The 21,593-nt window shown below is 36.9% G+C and overlaps 1 protein-coding gene across 2 annotated transcripts; it reads right to left on the reverse strand.

Moving 5' to 3' along the window:
* Window positions 1–620: 620 nt before the first annotated feature.
* On the reverse strand, window positions 621–21,103 carry thrap3a (thyroid hormone receptor associated protein 3a). Of its 2 annotated transcripts, XM_044118058.1 has the most exons (11): window positions 20,905–21,103; window positions 13,209–13,337; window positions 8,536–9,432; window positions 7,636–8,316; window positions 6,540–6,712; window positions 5,988–6,099; window positions 5,595–5,679; window positions 3,376–3,533; window positions 3,099–3,282; window positions 1,977–2,120; window positions 621–1,874 (listed from the first exon to the last, which is right to left on the reverse strand). In XM_044118058.1, exons 2-11 carry the CDS (start codon window positions 13,322–13,324, stop codon window positions 1,683–1,685), a joined length of 2,742 nt encoding a protein of 913 aa, XP_043973993.1. In that variant the 5' UTR covers window positions 13,325–13,337; window positions 20,905–21,103; the 3' UTR covers window positions 621–1,682. The 2 variants fall into 2 exon arrangements, with proteins under 2 accessions (XP_043973993.1, XP_043973994.1); XM_044118059.1 differs by lacking the exons at window positions 13,209–13,337; window positions 20,905–21,103 and adding an exon at window positions 11,762–11,916.
* Between the last annotated feature and the right edge of the window lie 490 nt (window positions 21,104–21,593).

Below are 21,593 nucleotides of genomic sequence, written 5' to 3' on the forward strand. Positions count from 1 at the left end.
ACTAGCATTGTTGCACTCAACAGCATGATTGGGCAAGTTTCTTCCATTAAAAATAGCCAGAAAAGCCGACATTACACTATCGTGTACCTTGCAAGTCTCACATTTTTTCAGGTAATTTCCATTTTGCTTAAGGTTGACTTAAAGCAGTCTGCATACCTCAACAGACATTTTGTACTGACAAAGTACACAAAAAGTAAAAACCTTACTTAACTGATCAAATTTATATTTGGAAACAACTCTGGCTGCGGTTTTCTGTCCGTTTACTCTCTGGTTATGCCCCGAATTGCATTGTCCTATTTCCGGTTGTTTGAAACTCCATGAGCAAAAAACCCAAGCCACATTTATTCTTCATCATTCACATTTGTAAAAAAATTTCAGAATACTTCAATATATATTTTTCTGTTAAATGTGTAAACTGTATTTATGTTGTTCCTTTCTTTAGTAACACTGCTAAAATAAACAACTCACATTGAGAGCAATCCATTGTAAATGGATTAAATTTAGAGGTTAAACTTTTATAAATTCTATTAAATGTTCTTCCCTGGAAGATTTTTTTATTTAAATTGATAAAGGCTTGCTTTACATAAGCTCACTCTAATAAGCCAAGTCAACAAACTCACTTAGGTAATCAGTCTCTTTAATTTAGAACCACAGAGGGGAAAAAACTACATTGAAAACCAGAAAAAACTGTAATATTATTTAACAAAAACACCTTAACCAGTCAAACTGTCATCTAAAATCAGTTGGCCTGTAACATACATGTAAGACCAGTGAATTTTATCCTAAACTTTAAAAAGGCACAATCCACAGAACTAATACATTCATTCAAGCACTGAATCTTTTTTTGTTTGTTACAAACTACAGACAGGACAAATTTGCTTGCTTTTATCATATTTAAGTGAGCAAAGTTCACGCAAATTACATATCTGGATATTATAGATTCAATAGACATTCACAAACCATAGAAATATATGAAAGACTTAAGTAATAAAAACTATTTCCTCTATTCCCATCATATTAAAAAGCCAGTCTTCCCAGTTAAATAAACTGGAATTAATTTACCTATTTTGCAAATCCCAAGTGTTTAAGATCAACCAAAACAAACTGTAAAGAAATATTTGAAACCATTATTCTCATGTTAAATGTTCAGTACTCCAAGAAAGACAAGTGTAACATTGGTTGGATGTTATGCCTTGATACTGTGCTTTTTAAGCTTTAACCCTGCACAGTTTGGTCCCATTGTCAGATCAAGGTCACATGATGTTCATCTCTGGTTATTTGCAAACAAGATGGTTTTTTTTATTATGTTGAAAGTACTGGCAGTGTAATATTTCCTCCTAAATCATGTACTTCTGCTTTTACAAAGACAATTTGACTAAATTGTACAAGCAATAAAAAAGCAATGAAGATTTCATTGGCCTGAATGAGAAATTAAATGTTGCAATAAAAAGGCTGCATGAAAGAACTCACAAAATAGAAATTTAAACGTAATGTTTATAAGAAACCTTCTTAAACAGTGCTAATAGTCAAAGTGCAACCTGAAACAGGAGACGTTAAATGTACAGTGAAAGAAGGGTATTCTGCTGTCTTAAAATATTTTAATCAGCATCAATCCATTCTAGCTGATGCATAAATGGATTCTACACCATTGATTATTCATCTTCTACTGATTTCTCCATCGTTCAAGACTGTCCATTGATTTGTTCCACTTTGTGGTCCTGATCTGCCTCTTTATTAACAGCCCATCTCCCACTAATTGTACAAGCATTCCCAGTGGGTTTGCGGATGATGAATCGTGTCCTTCCAGGAGGAACGGTTCCCCGACCTTGCTCTTGGTTTTCTACCCATGTAGCTTCATTGCCTCTCTCATCATGCTACAAAAGTTAGGAAGCAAAGAAGATATTACAAAGAGATATGAGTAATGAAAATAGTGAAGAAACTGGAAGAATAAACTTTAGAAACAGAGGAATTCTTACCATAAAGTATGTTTTGCTTTGGGGGCTGAACTTTGAGTTCCAGTCTTCATTTTTTGTGTTTACTGCCATGTTCACTTGGTCGCTGTGCGAGCTGTTTTCCTGATGGCTGCTTTTGTTCCAGTTTCTTCTTTGGATTTGGATTTTCTGGAGTTAACAAAAAAAAGATGAAATTTGGACAAATGCTGAGGAACAGCCACCCACTAGCCAGTTCATTAGGTACACCTTGCTAATCCCAGTTGAGCCTTTAGAATTATAATCTTATTAATGTTACTGGTGTAGACTCTTGAGTTTCTCCACTTGTTTTGTCGTATTGAAATCTTTAAATCTGGTTACTGTGGAGGCTGTTGGAGCAAAATAAACTGATTTTGCCTATAAAAGAAACCAGTCTAAGATAATTTGAGGCTTGTGATGTGAATTATCCTACTGGCATCAGAAGATGGGTAGACTCCGGCCATAAAAAGAATGATTTGCATTTGAATAATTCCCAAAATGTACCAAGACAATATCCACCCATACTATTATACCTTCACCACCATGTATTATGAATAACATGCTTCCATGTTATTTACTCCAAATTTCGATCATATACCAATTGTTGCATTTCTGAGAAAGCAATGTGAATTCTGTTACTGTCCATTTGTTTGTGAGCCTATGCAAATTGGAGCTCTGTTTCCTGTTAGCTGCCAGGAGTCTCAATGGTTGAGTTCTTCTGTTATTGCGTTTTGCACCATACCTTGGTTGGTTCAAGTGGCTACAACTTTTATTGCCTTCTTCTGTAGAATCAATTGAACTCTTGAAATCAACAACACATTTTCATCCATACAACTGGATATTGTCTCTTTCCTATATATTTCCTGTAACCTAAAGAGAACCTAAAATTCCTGCAGATCAGCAGGGCTTAAACCAGTCAATCTGGCATCAAAAACCACAATGTGTCTCTTAAATTCCCTGTCTTTTCCATTCTGATGATCAGTTTTAAATTCTGCAAGTAACACTCACTCTAATTGGTTAAATGCATTGAGTAACTGCGCTGTGATTGGCTGACTTGTTCTTTGAGTTACAAAGAAATGAAATGGTTGTTATTGAGACAATAATTGAAGCCATGCTGCTAAATAAACTCACAAATTCTTCTTGTGTCCGTGCTACTTCCACTGTTCCAGGTGGTTCCCTCTGCCCAAGCCGTGCCTTGCTAAAGATCTCATCTTTAGATTCTAAATTCCCATGCATTAAATCTTCATCATTCTGACAATTGGAGGATGAGGAAGAGGAGGATGAGCTGGAGCGAGAGCGTTTCCTGACACTTTTTCTGCAGAAAGAAGTAAAACATCCACAAATTCATAAAATGTCGCCTACATGACCAGAATTAAACAACTCTAAAATACAAGGTATCTGCACGTACTTTGATATCTTGTGGTATTTTGAGCAATTTTTCTCTGATTTCTCTTGACCAAAATCTTGGGAATCTCCTGTAACTCTGTCATGCATGGAATATTTTTTACGACGCTCTATGTCCAAACGAAGATCCATTGGGTCACCCTTTAGTTTTTCCCCACCGTCCTGGGCAAATCGAAACAGAGAACAGAACATCGTGGACAGACTTTGGATTAGCAAGATAACTGTTGTCTTTCTGTTGTCAGTCAATGGGTTGTCCACTAAATGTTGAGAAAAAGGGGAAGGGAGGAATGCATCATTCACACACAGATGACCTGAATAAGATCAAGCCACTTCAGAATGAAACTACCAGCAAATGCTGGGTCCAATCAGTAGGAATACTTATTTTAGCAGCTTTTGACTTAACATTTTCAATATATTGTGGAAATCAGCTGGAAAAGGGTTAAGATTTGTCTCAGATCCACAGTCCATTACCTTTTCAAATCAACTTGTTTCTAGTCAAAGTTTGTTGTGCTTTTATGAATCTTGAGGCATCAAAAGCACCAGCATGTCTTCCACACTTCACCCACCTTTCATATTTCACTGTTTCCTGATGTTGATTGCCACATTCAAAGTGCTTTGAGAGCAAGTTGTCTGGTAAATGTATTGGTTTAAACAAACTTCACTTTATTTAATCATATTAATACAATGAACTGACAACAGTGCTTATATGGAAGGTGGGGTTTCAATTTAAATGACTGGTTCCGCAATGTTTCATGAGTCATTTTGCAGAAATACAACTTAAGTATGAATCCAAATAAATACAACTCTGTTCATTATAATCGTGATTAATTTTGACCCAATTTATTCACACTAAATCAGGCTCTGTTTGTGGTTCTGTTTAATCCAATACAAATAATTAAAAAAAAAAACACTACACTTTATGCCAATTCAACCTCTTTGATCCAATTAGACCACATAATACTCTAAAAGTTTATGTAAGCTTTAGGAAATCACAGTGTAAATGCACAAGTCATACAAAACCTGTTCAATTTGTTTTTCCAAATATAATAGTTCATCTTTAACCTAGCAATGTTTGCATTTCCCATTTGCAAGCTGACTCAATGTGTCAGTGCACATTGAAAAGGAAACTGTGGAACCAAGTGCAGTTACATTAAGTGCTTACAGTACTTTGCAAAAGTTTCAACTACAAACTACAGTGTATTTTATTGTGACCAAACACAAATGATCACAAAATGGAAGTGGAAAGAAAAGTGGCACATGCTATAAAATCGGTTTTTACACCAGAATGTTTTGAAGGACTTGCTAAATTCTATGGGTGGAGGAAAACAAACATCCTGACTATATTACCCTCACCCTAAGATATGATGCTGGCAGCATCATGCTGTTGAAGTGCCTTTTCTACAGCAGGAGCATGGAAGCTGGTATTGTTGGAAAGATTTATGTGGATATATGCAGTGAAATCTTTAAATAAAACTGGTTAATCTGCAAAGTCTTGGGTGGATCATCACCTACAATAATGCTAAAACAAAGCCAGAGCCACAATGATATGGTTAATCCAAAAACATTGTTAGTTTTATAAGAAAGGTGTAGACCTTAATCTAATTTAAAATCTGCTGCAGGATCACTTGATGTTTAGACAGAATATCTAAAGTCTCCAGACTTTAGATATTCCAGAGACTTTAATAAATAAATAAAACAATAAAACAATTCCTATATGATTTTCATTCCACTTCACAATTATGCACTACTTTGTTTTGGTCAATCACATAAAAAACAAATAAAATACATTGAAGGTTTGAAGTTTTAATGCGAAAAATTGTGGAGCAGGTGAAAGGATACGAGTACTTTTGCAAATACACTGTAATATTGGTTATTTTAGTTTCTCTTTTGTTATTGTTAATATTTTTTTCATTATTTTTTAGAGCATACTTACAAAGACATTTCTTAAGAGTCCTTTGGACAGGCTTTGGCACATCCATTCCTGACCATATTGCTTTATTAGCCTCAGTCAAGCTTGTGCCCACAATACAAACAAATCACCATGTGAGGTGATACAACAAACAAAAAGGCCAAAGTGCCTTTTTCTTTTTTTTTTAGACTTTGACCATCTTCCCTCATGGAAAGCCAGGGGCTTCAGGAGGGTGCAGTCTAAAGGCATCTGGCTTGCTTGCTTGTCTGCTGCAGTTTTTCCAACAAATGTCATACAGCAAAGTGTTCAGTCACCTTGTAAGTCCCATCCTCTGAGCTTTTCATCGCCTCGAAAAGCTGAGGGTGTTTCTTAAAAGCACTTGGTGAAACATCAATCCGCCTGTGGGAAGAAATCACAGTTAAGGCCAAAAAAACTAAATTGCATGTGGTCGACACTAGAACAGCCACCAAATAAATAGCAAGTTATGCTGGACCAAGAAAGCAACATAAAATGGAATAAGGAGAAAAAGAACTGTCAGAAAACAAAACTGACGTCCACCAAGTGTGAGAACAAAAAAAGACAAAAATCCATGAAAGTCTGTTGTTTATCAGATAGGAAAGGTGAAAGAAATACCTGACAGCTGTTAAAAGAGGACGTGAAGCCACAGCACACTGAAGGTGAGAGGGTCACTCAATAGGCGACTCTACCTGTGTATCTCTGGGCTTTTTCTTGGCTTCATCATTTCCTTCTCTGCTGCTTGCCTTTGGTACAAGGTGAATCGCTCGTTTAGAGTCATGCCAGAAGACGGAAAGTGCTGGGCTGAGAGGGTAAAGGTTCAAACAGAAGAGGCTATGGGTATTTATTTCAATTCACTGTGTCTGTCCACGACAAGGCAAGACAAGAAAGTTCAATCTAAAGCAACCCAATTCATTCCAGTATAATCCAATCACATAGATTCCAATGCCTTTCAACCCAATCCATTATGGCTGTATGGGTTTATAAAGTTGTGATGGGTAATGCAGCCTGTACTGTGTGTCCAGAGAAGTCTCCTAAGTAGATTTTTCAACAAAGACCATTGCCGTTTTATGTTCCTTTTAAATATGTTACAGTACTCTTATCTCATTGTTGCTTCATCATGTTCTGAACTTCAATGACTCAAGTAAAATTCTGAAAAAATGGAGCCCATTTATTTTTATTACTTAAAAATTTGTACAAGTTGTAGAAACTGTGATAAAATAAAGAGCAGACATGTGACTCACCCTTGATGTGGTGAACAATGGTGACAATGTGTTGAGCAAACAGCTCAGATGGGCTTCTCTGTGACTGAGTAGCCTGAACATGTTGAAAGATGGAGCGAAACTCCTGATGCTTTTTCGATGACTGCACCAAGTCCTGAGACAACTGCCGCTCTTCAGCTAAAATATCTGAAGAGCTGAAATGACAACAGCGCAGTCAATCAGTGCTGTTCTCTACAACAAGGCTGCTCAATGAATCTGACTACAAAAGTCTACAAAAAAAGGAACTGTGAGTAAAAGTTAAATAAAAAAATCTATAAGCAATTCAAAATGCAAATGAAAACATTTTTAATCTTTTATTTCAAATCATTGTTTTATAGGTTCTTTCACCATTTGTATGACAACTATAGAAGTTTGTGAAGTTACTGGGTATAAGAAAAACTCCCCAAAGTATACTGACCTTTCAGAATGGAAAATTGCCATTACTTTTGAGATATGCATATGTATTTTTATAAAAGATCTTCCTTATATATCGTAATTATCCATAATATTCTGACCATCTGCCAAACCGTGAGCTGGTTCCTAGGTTGTTGTTTCTAAAACAGACCTGACTCATTAGGGTATGGGCTCTACTAAATACCTGAAAGTGGTCTGACATCATACATTAATAGCAGACCCTTTAAGTTCACTGCAGACCAGGAACAGCACAAGAGCTGCACTTTTGGCACTGTTCTGATCCAGTCATCTAGCCTTCACAATTTGACCCTTGTAACACCCATTCAAAACCATATGTATTTCCATTTTTTCCTACTTTTCACACATCGAGTTTGGCGACAAAGTGTTCACTAGTTGCCACTTAGTAATAGGAGCCACAAGGAGACAGTCATTTTCACTTCCCCTGCCAGTGGTCATAATGTTATGCTTACACAATTTATTTGCATGGGATAGTTACAACAACTAGAACAACCACAACCCTTTTACCAAATTGGCTTACCTGCAGTTCACGTCTCTGACTGAAACCATTTAAATTTCAAACCATGGCAAAGAGACCAGTTGTTCAGAGAGCATTAACATTCATCAGTCAAACACATAATACTTGAATCTGTTTATGGACACTCACCTTATAAGGTCATCTCTTAGAAAATCCATTCTTACATTGCACTTTGGTTCCTGTTTTTTTAACGTAAGAGGCTTGTCCTCTCCTCTGACCATAAACAACTCTCTGTCAGAATTTTGCCTCAGTGGTGTTTCAAGACACTGAAAAGAGGGAGATTTGGCTGTCTTCCTTATTTTAAAGCTCATTTCTGAAGACAGGTCCTTGAAATCTCCTGCTGGCTCCCTTTTACCAAGTGCAGCAGCAGTGGCTTCTGATTTATCCAGTTTTCCACTGAGATACATCTCCCTTACCATGGCATCAACCCCTGTTTGCCCAAACTGTGCACAAGCTGCATTTTGCCACCTTTCAAATAATTTTTGAGCTGAATGAGTGGCCTTGCTCTTTGGCTTTGAAGCCTCATCTCCATTTTGCCACTCTTTCTGGAGTGATTTTAAAGGTGGCTTAATGATCATCTCATCATCCTCATCTTCCAACTCAGCAGACAAAAATGGGGAGGCCTTCAAAAAAGTTCTCAGGGACATCTCCCTGTCAGTGTCCTCCTGGCGTTGTTTTGGGAAAGTGTCAGAGGTAACTACTGAAGCTTTCCCATTCGATTTTCCTTTTTCATTTTCCACATCACTGGCTTCTTTGATTTTGCCATTTTCCCAAGCAGATTTAGCTTTTTTGGTGTGCTCCTCCAAAAACCTAAGGAATAAAAGAGATAAAACATTGCATGCAAAAAAAAAAAAAAAAAACTCAAATTAGTAAAAAAGTATGCATTTGATCTATGGAACAAAACCAGGTTAAATGAAACATTTAAATGCTTAAACCTCATCAAACGATGCAATCTGTTGCAAGTTTGTAGACGGAACAAAATAAATTTGTGTGATTAAGGTATGCAGAAAACTAAAAAATGAGCCTTACTTCTTAAAAGCAATGGAGAGGGCTGCTTTATCTCCATCCAGGTATTCCTCAGTGGTGAAGAAGTCAAAGCTGGAGAGCATGGGATTCAGACCATCATTAGAGGCCTTTCTGACTGAGGAGGAACCTGATGCCACCTCCATCATAGGAGAGCCATTCCTGGTGTCATTTGTGATTTTGATGGGACTTGACTGATTAACAGTTTGGTTGCTTTGTCCAACATTAGCTTCAGTGTTGACAGGGGCACTGCTTTTCTTTGGACTACTGCAGTCTGTCAGGCTGTGCCAGGTCCTCCCAGCTTTCCCACAACCTGAACCTTCTCTAGCATCTCCTGCCAATAACCCAACATGCTCCAGTGGCTCGTCATCTCCCCCTCCTCCTTTTTGGACTTCCTTGGAAGTCAGATGCTTCTCCTTGACATCTTTGGTGTTTTGATTATTCAGCAGCGAGGCTGCCTTGCTTTTCGGAGAGGAGGAGTGTGACGAGGAAGAAGAATGCTGTGAGTGTCTGGACAAGGGAGAGGACGATCTGTCAGATTGCTGAGAGTGACCATGAGGGGGACTTCCTGAGCGTTTTTGCACATTGTGTGATCGCCCTCTTGAATGATTTAACTGCTGTTGCTGCTGCTGCTGCTGTTGATACTGCTGTTGATACTGCTGCTGTTTTTGAGGGTACTGCTTGAAATTTTTCCAGTTCGGACGAAAGTTATTGTTGTTGTAGCCACCACCCCCACGGTGGTAGCGTCCACGGTTAAAGTGGCCCCTTCCTCGGCCCCTAAAATTGTAGGGCCTCCGAAAGCCACGGTGATACCCTCTGAACTCTCTGTTGTTCTGGTACGCCCTTGGATATTTCTTCTCCCGGTTGTGAAATGGAGAATGAGATCTTGACCGAGACCTAGAGCTATAAAGAAGTATAGAGAAAAGACAGCATGTCGTAATAAAAAATAAAAAAAAAGCTATAGGTAGAAACATTTTCTTATAATAAAGATTTTGAACTCTTTAATAAACAGATTGGACAGATGGGTTTGCTGGGAGTATTTTCCAAGCTAGATTTGGACAAGAAAAACAACTGCTCTGTTGATCGGAATGAACCAGCACTCTTTAAAAACAAGAATTTCTGTCATGCTGTTCCCAAGTTTTATTGTTATGTAAATGGCCATATGAATTGATAGGCTCAATTTGCAAGAGTTATCTGTATCATAAGTTAGCATAGCACTGCCCATACCCTACATATTGCTATGCACTCCTGATCAGATGGATGAAAAATTAAAAAAACTGTACTTTTCCACAACTTACACAAAATACACATTTTGAAAATAAATGGAGCGCAACCAATTATTTATCTTAGTACACATGAAATGTGAAAAAAACTGTCCGAAAGATAAGTTGTTTTGGGTCAATAATTATTGAATATCATTACAAAGTACTGGTTCCATTGGCATTTTTTTCTTATACCATTGAACTTATTGTTTTCTGTATTTTTAAACTTGCTTTGAAGATGACATCCTTTGCAGTGCTGCAAAAATAGCCTTATTTTTGAGTCACCGCAGAATAAGAGGCATGTTCTTCTATTCTGCATAAGAGAATGTCTCTTATTCAGCCGACTGCAGGCTTTGATGGCCTGACTAATTAACAACCCATCTAATCTAAGGTTTATCTATAGAGCTTTTCTAGTCATGACTGACCACTCAAAGTGCTCTACAAGGACCACACTAACTTAATTGTACTCACAAACATAAACACATTTATATACCAATATATGGATTGGTAATCAACTTGTGGTTAAGAGTCTTGCCCAGGGGCTCAGATTACAAAATGATTACGCTTCTTATTGAGTGACAGTCACCTGTAATGTAACTGAATAATCTTATGTAATGGGCAACACACTTTTGAGTGTGCAAAGAGTCAGCTAAAATCTGTAAATTCAGATTATTCACACAGCACTAGCTCCTAACAGATATTATCATAAAAAGGAGATCTGTTGTAAAGCTGGTTAGTGAGGTTTTATCTTTATGAATTCCTCTATACCAGGGGTGCCAAAAGGCGGTCCTCAAGGGTGGGCATCCTGCACGTTATAGTTCTCTCCCTGGTGGTGGAAACAACCTTTGCAGCATGTCAATGTTCTTTTTAGGCCATCTATAAAGCCATCATTTGATCCATGTGTGTTAAACCAGAGAGAGAACTAAAACATGCAGAGTGCCGGCCCTCGAGGACCGACTTTGGGCACCACTGCGAGCCTATACCATAACCTGGGGGTGATGCAAACAGACATATTACTCTGACATGTTGGGCTGTTTTTCAGAAATCCTTGTTTTTATTTTTACATAAACATTCTATTCTTAAGGTAGTTAAAGTTTAAGTTTGCTTGAAGAGTAGAAAAATAGATATTTTTATTTATAGTTCTTACAGAAATCCAAGTTAACAAAATTATATATTAGCACATTAAAACTTTATATTTATAAATTGGATACTGCTGACCAACATATCTATACTCTTAAGGACAACAGCTCTGACATAAAATGAGTAAAGCTAGTCAAATAACAAGTTTAACAGGCTCAAGATGTTTATCATTGGCATGAAAACATAAAACTTTAAACTGCAGGATGTACTAAACGTTTGTTGTGTCTACCAGCTGTGTGTCAGCTAAAAGTGACAAAACACATGTTGGTACATAACATCTGTGTTTTCATGTTGAGAGAGGGTCCAATAGGAGAGAGGCAAAATTCCTCTAAGAAATGCTGCAGAGCATGGCATGTCCACAAGGGGGCTCTGCTGCATTTCAAAATGTGCAGCACACAAACCTGAAGCTTTAACACAGTCTTGAGGTTATAATTCTATCCCTTTCTTGATATCCTAAAGCAGTCATTTCATGCAAAACATGTTTCTTTGAGATGAAACAACTTTTTTACTCTATGTCTGCAACTTTCTAGCAGTATATTTTAGACTACGAAGTTGTACATTTTAGACAGACAGCAGTTTTCTTGAGCGACTCAGATTTAATCAGCAGAATATTTTTGTAACCTTTTTATACTACTAGAATTGGAAGTGACAGCCAAGCTTTCAATGCTATAGAGTTATAATAAGTAAAACTTTCCTGAAATTCATCTAAGTCCAAATAAACGCATGCAGGATGCCGTAGAGCATATTGTCAAAATGGGCAAGGAGAGCAGATCCACAGAACATGCAAATACATTCTGAATCCATATAATCTGTAAAAGAATTTAACTCACCCTACATGTTTTGTCATTGCAATAGAGAACGAAAGAGAGAAGGCAGCACTCTGAGGAGTACTGCACACTTTACAAGCTACAGATACTCTGGACAGCTGTGGTGGAGCACAGCAGAGTCACATGGACCATATAAAGGCAGAAAAAAAGAAAAAACTACTTGAATCCTTGTTTGACTATGTGTGCCACTCACAAGCTCCTCACGTTTTAAAATGTTAGGAAAGAATATTTTTTCCACCAAAACTTCTCATGTTTTCTGGATCTTCTTAATGCTTCAAGTAAGTGACCCCCGCCCCCTACTTGGTTGCTGACTGAAGTGATGGTGTTTGGGATATAAAATTGTTAGAGGTGAGAGTTCATAGTGGAGAGCATTTTACCAACTTTGACAGCTTACAAAAATATTTTCACAATTTCACATTTTTTCACACAAAACCCTCCAGTTTAGATGTTTTTTTGAATCTGTGGGGGTTTTAGGTTGTCATGTGGAATATATGCAGTAAAACAATGTGAGAAAATATTTCTCCGCATTTTAATGAAAATACACAGTTTACATATATAAACACAAATATTTCAAAAGAATGTTTGTTTACATATGTATCAGACTTAATTCTGTAAATATATAACTTCATCCATCCATTTTCAGTTCCTGTTTGTTAAAGCTTATTTGCACGTGTTATGGTGGCTAGAGGTAGAATAAAGCATGAGATTCCTTCCATGTCGCTTCTTTAGGCTAATTTTAATACAAGCTGCGGCGCTGCCAGGAAATTAGCAACCCTGCCTTTTTATTGCAGTGCCACAGTCATTTGCCAGAAACAGCAAATGCATCAGTGAAGGTTCACAGCTTCTTCCAGGCACACACAGCTCACCCTCTTGACTGGGCTTCACAGCTTTCTCTGCTCAGGGAGCACAGACAAACACTAGCTTTTAAATTTAAAGCTTGACAAATATTGAGATTATTCCATCAGTTTAAGTAACTTCCAGATAATTTTCAAAGACATGCCAGTGCAGCTGGGCCTGACTAAGGGTTTCTATCAGCCGCTGAACTCCCTCTTAAACATTAATTTCCTCTTGCTCTGTTCATATTGGAGTCGTGCTCTGAAAATACTCTAAGAAATTCGGGTCTTGCATGAAAGAAATTCAATATCCGGATAACAAGAAAAGCTACAAATTCAAATTATTTTGCCATTATTACATAAATAACAACAGAATATAAAACTTCAAGCACATAAAAGGTAAAGATGGTATCAGAAAATTTTGTGCACACTTCTTGTGATTCTTTTTCTTAAAATTAAACTTAAATCAGTGCATTCTTCGTTCATGTAGTTAAATGTCATGGTTGTTCTTCACCAGGTCATAATATGTTAAACCCAATAGCATGTCAGCACATTCAATAATCACGGAAAAAAAGGTATATGACCTTCACCACAAACACAAGAGTGCTCTTTCATACCTGTATCGGTGCTTCCTGGACCGGGAACGACTTCTGGACTGTGATGACGAGCGGGACCTTGACCGGGACCTTGAACGGCTCCGAGATCTCGACATGGATCTTGTCGACCTGGACATTGCTGTGCTCAAACTGTCACACAGAAGGATGATGGGGAAATCAGGACACTCTAAATAAAATATCTGTAAAGTTAATTAAAAAGGTCTCTTCAAATCTGAAGTTCCAGCAAAATTAAAATAAAGAATTTTTGAAGATTTAATTCCTTAAACAAAACTTTCAATCATCCAGGTTGCATGTGAAAAGCATGATCTGAGGTCCATGTTGAGCAGCTGTGATAAAGAAAGAAGGCAGTGTGTTGAGCAGATCAAACAGAGGTGGTTTTATTTAGTTGCTGATCATTTGCATAGAGGGCCGTCTCCTGTCAGTCATCTGACTCCTTATATTGTTAGTCTACGAAACTTGGAATATGAGATGCTGGATGTATTTTGCATCATTTGCATTCATTTAATGTTTATATATATGAATTAGATCTCTCCAGCCTGGCCACTTGTATTGACGCTGTAAATTGTCCATTTCTAAAATACTGGTGCAAACGTATAAAATAATAGATATATACCTTTGTGTCCCACAGTGGGGAGATTCTGGTGTAACAATTGCAAAGTGACACCACATCAAAACATGTAGGATCACACCAAAAAAAACACCTCATCAAAATATATAAACAAAATTAAGAAAAAATCCACTGTACAAAATTGCAACATAAAATACAGTGCAATTATCAGAAATAACATCCACAGATCCAAGGAACAAGAAACTGAGTAGGATCATCTTTTTAAGTACATATGTATTTGTGCATTAAAAACACCAGACTACCTATAATATATCAAGATAAAAACAGAGCATTCAAAGAGATGTGCAAATACCAGTAGAAATGCTATTAAAAATAAGTAAATGTGTGCAAATAACCAGTTTATTTCTTCAACAGTGAATCAGTGAAAGGAATGGCTAGTTAAATGCTTACAGATGTGGTGAGCTGTTTTGCACAGATATATGAAAGAAAGTAATGCAAATTACTGGACATTTTAAATGTCAAAGTGACAGTTGACAGAATGGGGATAAAGAGGGCTAATTTGGTGTTTTGTTTATCTCATCAAATTAGGTTAAAGCTTTACTGTTAAACTCAGGTCTGACAAGGTCACAGGTAAATGTTTAACAGTCCCTTCACCACACCAGTGGACAAGCATTACATGGTAATGCCAAGTGATTTCTTGTTAGTTAATAATCTGCTATTTAGATACCAGAGAGTAGTTTTCCCGAACTTGCATGCTCTAAGCAAACAAGTCTGTACAAACTTCTAACTTTAAAGTTTTATCTCATGGCTTCCCTTTAAGACCGCAAAATTGTACTTTAGTACAGTAAGACTTTCTATTTCTTGCCAATGTCCATGGAGCATTTTAATGGAACAATTGCAAGCCAGGGATCAAATAATTGATCTCTTCTTATTAGAGCCAACTTCAGGGACTTTGGAGGGAGGATATTGCAGAATACACGTGACGGGGAATTTAAGCGCGTCACACACAATTGCATGGTGGTCCTGCTGTGCATTCTTGGTATTTTTTAGGTAAAGAACTGAAATGGTTCTGTTGTTTCCTGCCTCCAGCTCATGCTCAGTTAACTTTCCCCTCCTGTTTTGCGTTGAGGTTTGTTGTTTTTGGCTCGAGAAGAGCAATTTCCTGCAGAAGAGCCTCAACAGACCATTTCTTTATCCAACTGCAGAATTCAAGACAGGCAGTCAGATGTGGCCCTTTGCATTATGAATGGCCAATTTCCTAATTTATGCATTTCTATCTGACAAAGAGGTATATCAGCAATTTATCTTTTATGGACTCCTGTGCTTATAATCATCATTTGGTCTGTTTTATGTAATTTCACCCTTTGCTCTTGCCCATTTTTATATCATTTATACACCACTAATCAACTCCTCTCATAAACAAATGAGCATGAACAATCTGCCCTGTACTAGATTATGAAACACTTTAGAGTCTACTCAAAGGGAAACTTCACATTTATTTATCTGTACATCTTTAATTCTGTCACACTGAGCCTTGCCATGCTTTTGGAAAATGTACTGAAATAATTCAATAATATCTTATTTTGTGCCATTCAGAACCAAATATTTCTTCACACCACAGAATCATTTGCAAATTCAACAAATTTCAACGTTTGATAAACATGAATAAATGGACAATCCAGTTTTCAAATGATTAATTGATCAATAGAAAAAAAGGATATCTAAGGAAGCCTGTTTCCACCACTGTGTTAAAAAAATAAACTAAATTATCTCATTTCAATGAGATAATTTGAGTTGGCCTTATAGTTTGAGATATGAGATAGAAATAAATGGATATTGACAATATCATTGAGCAATACTTCAGAATGAGATACTTCAGAAGTGGTTTTACTAATCTTAAAATGTTGCGAGTTTTGGAAGAAATTCATAATGTTAAATTAAGTCTTCGGACTCTGGAGAGAAGACTGCAAAAAGAAGCACCTTTGGTGTAGAAAAAATAAAATAAATTATCTCAGAATAAATCAAAGGATAGAGCGATGGTGGTGCGTTTTAAGAAGTGAATGTGCCCAGTTTTGGATGGACCATTTCAACCAGCTTAAAGCCGTTGGCTATTTTATTGACAACTTTCTGGACAAATCACTGATCCAGTTTTGTTTCCTACAAACAATACAGGTACTATAAATTTACTTCTTGCTTTCAGCACACAAATTTGAAATAAGTTACAAATAACAAGACTTATTTTCCCCTATTTTTTAATCAAACAGGTGGAGCTGGAACAAGTTGTCCATGCATGGAATGACCATCGAATACGATCTACAAATAATCCTCGGGCTGCTCATGGTCCTCCCACATTAATGCATGGTGTTCCCAACCTGTATGGGGTTCCAAATGTTTTACAATCTGCTAATCTAACAAAGCTGGAAATATGTACAGAAGAATTTCGTTTCAAGGACTTTCCCTGTGATGCCGATGTATTTCACTTATGCATTGAACTCATGACTGAGCACAGGCTGGTAATGACAGATGATGTGCATGAAATTACTAATCTTAATGTAAGACTGCATCAAATGATCAGTGATGGGCTGAGGGAATAGTTTCTATAAATTACCCAGGTCCACAAAACATCTAACAAGTCAGATATTGTGTCCTGTGTAAACACTGTGTGTTTCCATGGTTTACTTAAAAAGACTAATACATTTTACTTTCCTTCAGTGTTGTGGTCAAGGTCAATCTATTAATTTCTATGTATTTAATCTTATTTATTAATGTAAAATACTAGCCTCTTGTTCAAAACAGATAACCATTTTGACAGTTTTCCTACCAATATGCTATTGATTACAGTTGGTATTAATTTGATAAGAGTACAAATGTTATCATTACTCTTGACACACACGCACACACACGCACACACACACACACACACACACACACATATATATATATACATACATACATGTTTGTCAGTATTATGGCCAATCAATTTATTTACTGTGCAACAGCAAATCATAAACAGACTCTACACTTTATTCAGAATGTATTTATTTTGCCAACAAAGAACAATCCATTATTTTTGACATTCCCAAAAATAAATCACAAGTGCTTAAAAAACTTGCCTTGGTGTATAGTACACTCATTTAATAAGCTTAAGATATAGGAATTTACCAGTTAATATCCCATTATTCTGGGATAATGGGATATTATCCCAGAATAATATCCCATTATTATTCTGGGATAATAATGGGATATTATCCCTAATCATTAATCAATATGATTAATGATTAATCATTAATTATGATTAATCGCATGATTAATCATAATTATTGTTCTTACAAATTATCCAGTGTCAGCTGGCTTAAGTATTTTAATCTTACTTTCTCATCTTTAGTTGTACAATTATTTGAACGCTTTTTATAGCAATAGCATTTATGGACTTTAAAACACTCATATTATAGTGTTGAGTGTTTTAATAAGCTCATTTTTAAACAGTTTTTTGAGCTGGTTTATATATATACTTTTTTTAACTCATCATTCAATCCATTCCATACATCTACTCCACACACCGATAAACAAAAACTCTTTTTGGTTGTCCTAATACATTGTTTTTTAAAATGTCCTTCTCTTCTATAATAATATACAAGATCATTTAGGCTGCCAGCTAACAGGCATGTTAAGATGAACATAATGTGGTGTGATTAGAGAGGGAAATGGATTGATGGAGGTGCTACCATATTAAAATATTCCAATTGTCAATTGTGCAAACACATCAACATATTAGACTATGTGAAGCATCACTTTTATACTGCCGTAAATTATCCAGAGTCAGCTGGCTTAAGTGTTTTCACAGGGATGTAAAGATAAAATCCCAGATATTACCTCTGGGTATTGATCAAGTCCCTTTAGGAAGGATAGAACCAGAATCCAATCATTAAAAAACAACACACAAATCCAAGTCACTGCTGCTACTTAACTGAAGTCAAGGCCAATTTCATGTTACACAGATTGCAAACTGCAACACAAGTTATGATCATAATTATTGATCTTACAAATTTGGGTTTCCCCTGATAACTTAGATATTTTTTCACCATATTTTCCAAAGTTCACAATTCAAAAGAGACTGTATTGACTGTTGTAGCTCATGAGCAAAGTCTGATTCTTAACCTGTTCTGCATACTAACAGTCGGCATAGAACAGAGCTGCAGAAGCATTTGAATTTCTTTCAGGTACCGTAACCAAACTACAGATAGTCCACTTGTACAACTTTTATAACCCAACATAACCATTTTCTCACTTGTCAACTCTATCTAATTGTGTGGAAGCTTGATCAACTTTATTATGCTAACTAAAGCATTAACAACAGGTTTCAAAACGTCCGTCAGCCAGTGCTTCAGTCCGACTGCTCCATTGATAACAGGCTGCAGCTGCCTTGGTGCTCCTCCCTGTGTGGTCGGCAGCCTGGTCACTGAGATTTTAGGTCTTGGAGAGCTTGGGTCTTTCATCACTCACAACTTCTTTTTCAGACACCAATAATCACACTGACATAGAATTGCTTAAGTTATTTGTATTATATATCTAAGAATCATTCATTGAGAATCATTTTTTTTAATTTAAGGGCATATTTTTTTCCCATATCTGAACTCAGATCTTATCATAATGCTGTCCCTTTCCCAGTATCATTTGTTCCTCTGAAGAAAAAGCACAAGTGGAATTTGACTGTCAAGTCAGTTTTTTTTTCTATATTTGTCATTAACACTATAAAAACATAGAAGGAAGATGCAGCCACATGCAAATGCAAAAAAGGAAAAAATAACTTTACAGGAAGAAGGTGTGAAACTAGAAAAGCAGGTCTAAAACACAGAGTGGCTAGTTAAGCAATGAACTGTCAGAGATGTCATATCTGAAGAAAAGTCAAACAGAGTTGTTTTCTGCAAGATACGCTAACATACATTCACACAGTTAATTAGGATTCCCCTCAGAGAAGACAAGAACAGCTGTGTAATCCCCATCAGCTGTTTATTTCATGTAAGGGCAAAAACAGCTCTGATCAACAATGACACTGCAACCTGATATACCTCTCAAAGCGTTTGAGGAGAAACGCTCCACTCAATCAGCCGGCCTATCATTAAGACTGGGATGCCAAAGTGGCAGCTGGAATCACATTTGCTATCTATATGTGCCCCTGAGACACCCTGCTAGCTATTTCAGAAAAGCCACAGCAACTGTCACTGGCACAATGTTTAGCTGTTGAAATGTAGCAGACTCTCTTTGTATTCCCTGAAGATGCTTCAGTACATGCTGGAGCTGTTAATAAATAACAAAGCCTCTGACAGGATTGCATGTGGCACAATATCATTCCCTTGGCTGGAAATTAATGATATTCTGAGAACAGCTGACATTCTCTTTTCTTCAGGGAGTTACAGTAGCTTCAAGATAGACAACTGGGAGATCAACAGGAGTCTCACTCAAAAAAAAAAGAAGTCAGAATCTTCCTTTACCTCAGCAACATTCAGATTGCAGTGAGACGAGCGGATCTTTTACAATCCATTTTCATTTTTATGACAATAATCAAGAGTTAACTGCTGCTACATAGTTTTTTTAAAGCCCTTGTGAGTGTAACAGAGGCATCCTTACACTGACATACCCCTAAGCTGTCTGTCAACACCACATTTGCGGACCTCTTCTGCACAGAAGGTGGAGCTCATCGGCTGAAGGTCCAATCTATTTTGGTCTGTGAGGAACAGTCTGTCAAATTTATGGCTTCTATATGTTTCTAAAGCACACTCAGTTGTTTGCTTTTATGTGGCTTGGTGTATTTGCATAATGCCAGATACACATCATAGTTGTTTGTGGTTGTTTAGGAGTGGCATAATTGGCGTATTTAACCAAATTCTTTCACCATAAAGGAAATAATGTGTTCTGCAACTATAAATAAAAAAAGAAAAGGGGATGTAATTATTTCCTCTACAATAGCTGTTTGCATCAGTCATCATTTCCTAGAAGATACTAATATCAAGTTCTTTCTGAGGTCTTTGGTTAATTTGGTTGGTTTTTAATTTAAAATCAAAGGCAAAAGAGGAGAAAAAGCATGCATGTCTTTTTTTTCAAAAACGGCAAGAGATTAAGGCTTTTACTGACTGATACCAATTTTTGGTTTTCTGTTTAAGAATAGTAACAAAGTTGCAACATCTTGCTAAAATCCAATAAGCTGATCAAGAAAAAAATTCCAACCTCTAATGAAATCACTGGTACATTGTTAAAGAATAGCACAAATATGGTGAATATTATAGTAGTAATAGTCCTACCAGTTTCCCTTTCAAGCTGAAATATTCCATATGTGCTTCCAAAGTGCATACGTGGGAAAAAAAAAAAAAAAAAAAAAACTTAAATGAGTTGTGCCATTTCAATGAGCCAGGCACACCCTTTCATAATGCCTCTGTGTGTACTTTTTGTGCACATGATGTTTACCATGGAGGATCAACCTCAAGACCATATCCTGCTGCCTAAGGATGAGTAAAGCTTTCAAATGTTTTCCTCCAGAAGCAGATTCAGCATGGACATGGGGAAACCCAAGAAGATGAGCATTTTATGCAATTTTTGGTTGGTTTGGTTAAGGATTAAAACTGTTCTCTGTAGGGGGAGGAAAAACGTATTGAAGCCTGTAATCACAACATTCTTTACTGGGCTAACCACCAAGAACAGCAGCCATGTAACTAGTTAAAATAAACAGCCCATTTTCTTGAAGCTCTCAACTGCATCCTCAAGTGATCAGGCTGTGGAAACTGCTGAATGAATCGTTTTAGGGGGCATGCCAAAACCTATAAATGGTTTAAAATGCCTCAAAAATTCTTCTTTGAGGCATTTTAAAGCCATGGAGGCTAATTATTGCCACAACACCCCGTCATAACGTGTACATAAAATAAACACACTCTGCTATGGTAGATTGAAATTTTTGTTGTTTCACTTGTCCCAAAAATCTAACATGCCAAAAAAATCTGACAAAAATTCATCAAGTGACTGCCTTGCGTGAATAATAAAAATAAACGCGATATCTATTTTTAAAGAAAAGCCTATTATTTAACAATACATTATATTTTTGCTTTCCTTAAGGAAAGAAAAGAAAATACCACCTACCGGTCGGAGTTTTATCGGTCCGCACCCGCCGCCTCACATTCAGTTCTCCTGATGTAAATGGTAGAATGGTGGGAATGTGTAAAAAGCCAGTTTCTTTCCGTCTCTGGGGGAGTTTGTGCTCCTGAAACCAGCTTCTCAGTGTATCTGACTCGGCTGAGGTCTGCAGTGCTCAAAGAAAAAAGGGGGTGTGACAGTGATAGCTCCTTGCTGCTCGTAGGTTCGTGTTTCCTTCCGCCATACGCGCTCTCTGTCTGACCGCCTTCCTTTCACTGGCGTGGCGCAGAAGCACAGCGGGCAAGAGCGTAAGCCACGAGCTCACAATAGATCAGGGTTAGGGTTAGGGTTACATTTAAAGCATACATGTAATCCTTAAAACCATAATAATATTTTAACTGTTTATATTTATTTAGAATGAATATTCCCTTTTCTGCTTAGATAAGCTGGGCAGTTTTGTCCTACACAAACGGCAGGTGAAAAGAGTCTTCCTCTGTCTAGTGAACATTTGCAATGGAAATCAGTTTATTTCATGGGCTTTGCGCAGTGGTTGACGTTGACAAAATATATGTCCTGCTAAATTTACTTATTCAAAGTTAATCTTCCTGGGGAAAAATTACTGAAAGAAATTAGAAAGCATTATATTCAGTTAGAGGACAGACAGAGGTGTTATATTACAGAGTATACAACTGTAC

The sequence above is a fragment of the Gambusia affinis genome, linkage group LG05 (genome assembly GCF_019740435.1).
Source record: "Gambusia affinis linkage group LG05, SWU_Gaff_1.0, whole genome shotgun sequence".
Taxonomy (NCBI): domain Eukaryota; kingdom Metazoa; phylum Chordata; class Actinopteri; order Cyprinodontiformes; family Poeciliidae; genus Gambusia; species Gambusia affinis.

What these genes read in the sequence shown, in the direction of transcription:
- thrap3a (XM_044118058.1), bottom strand. Translation starts at nt 13,324, where the DNA reads ATGTCCAGGTCGACAAGATCCATGTCGAGATCTCGGAGCCGTTCAAGG. An exon ending in CATTGTTCACCACATCAAGG is followed by an intron (nt 6,100 to 6,539) that starts GTGAGTCACATG and finishes TTACCCTCTCAG; the next exon opens with CCCAGCACTTTCCGTCTTCT. An exon ending in CAGAGGATGGGACTTACAAG is followed by an intron (nt 3,534 to 5,594) that starts GTGACTGAACAC and finishes CGATTTGCCCAG; the next exon opens with GACGGTGGGGAAAAACTAAA.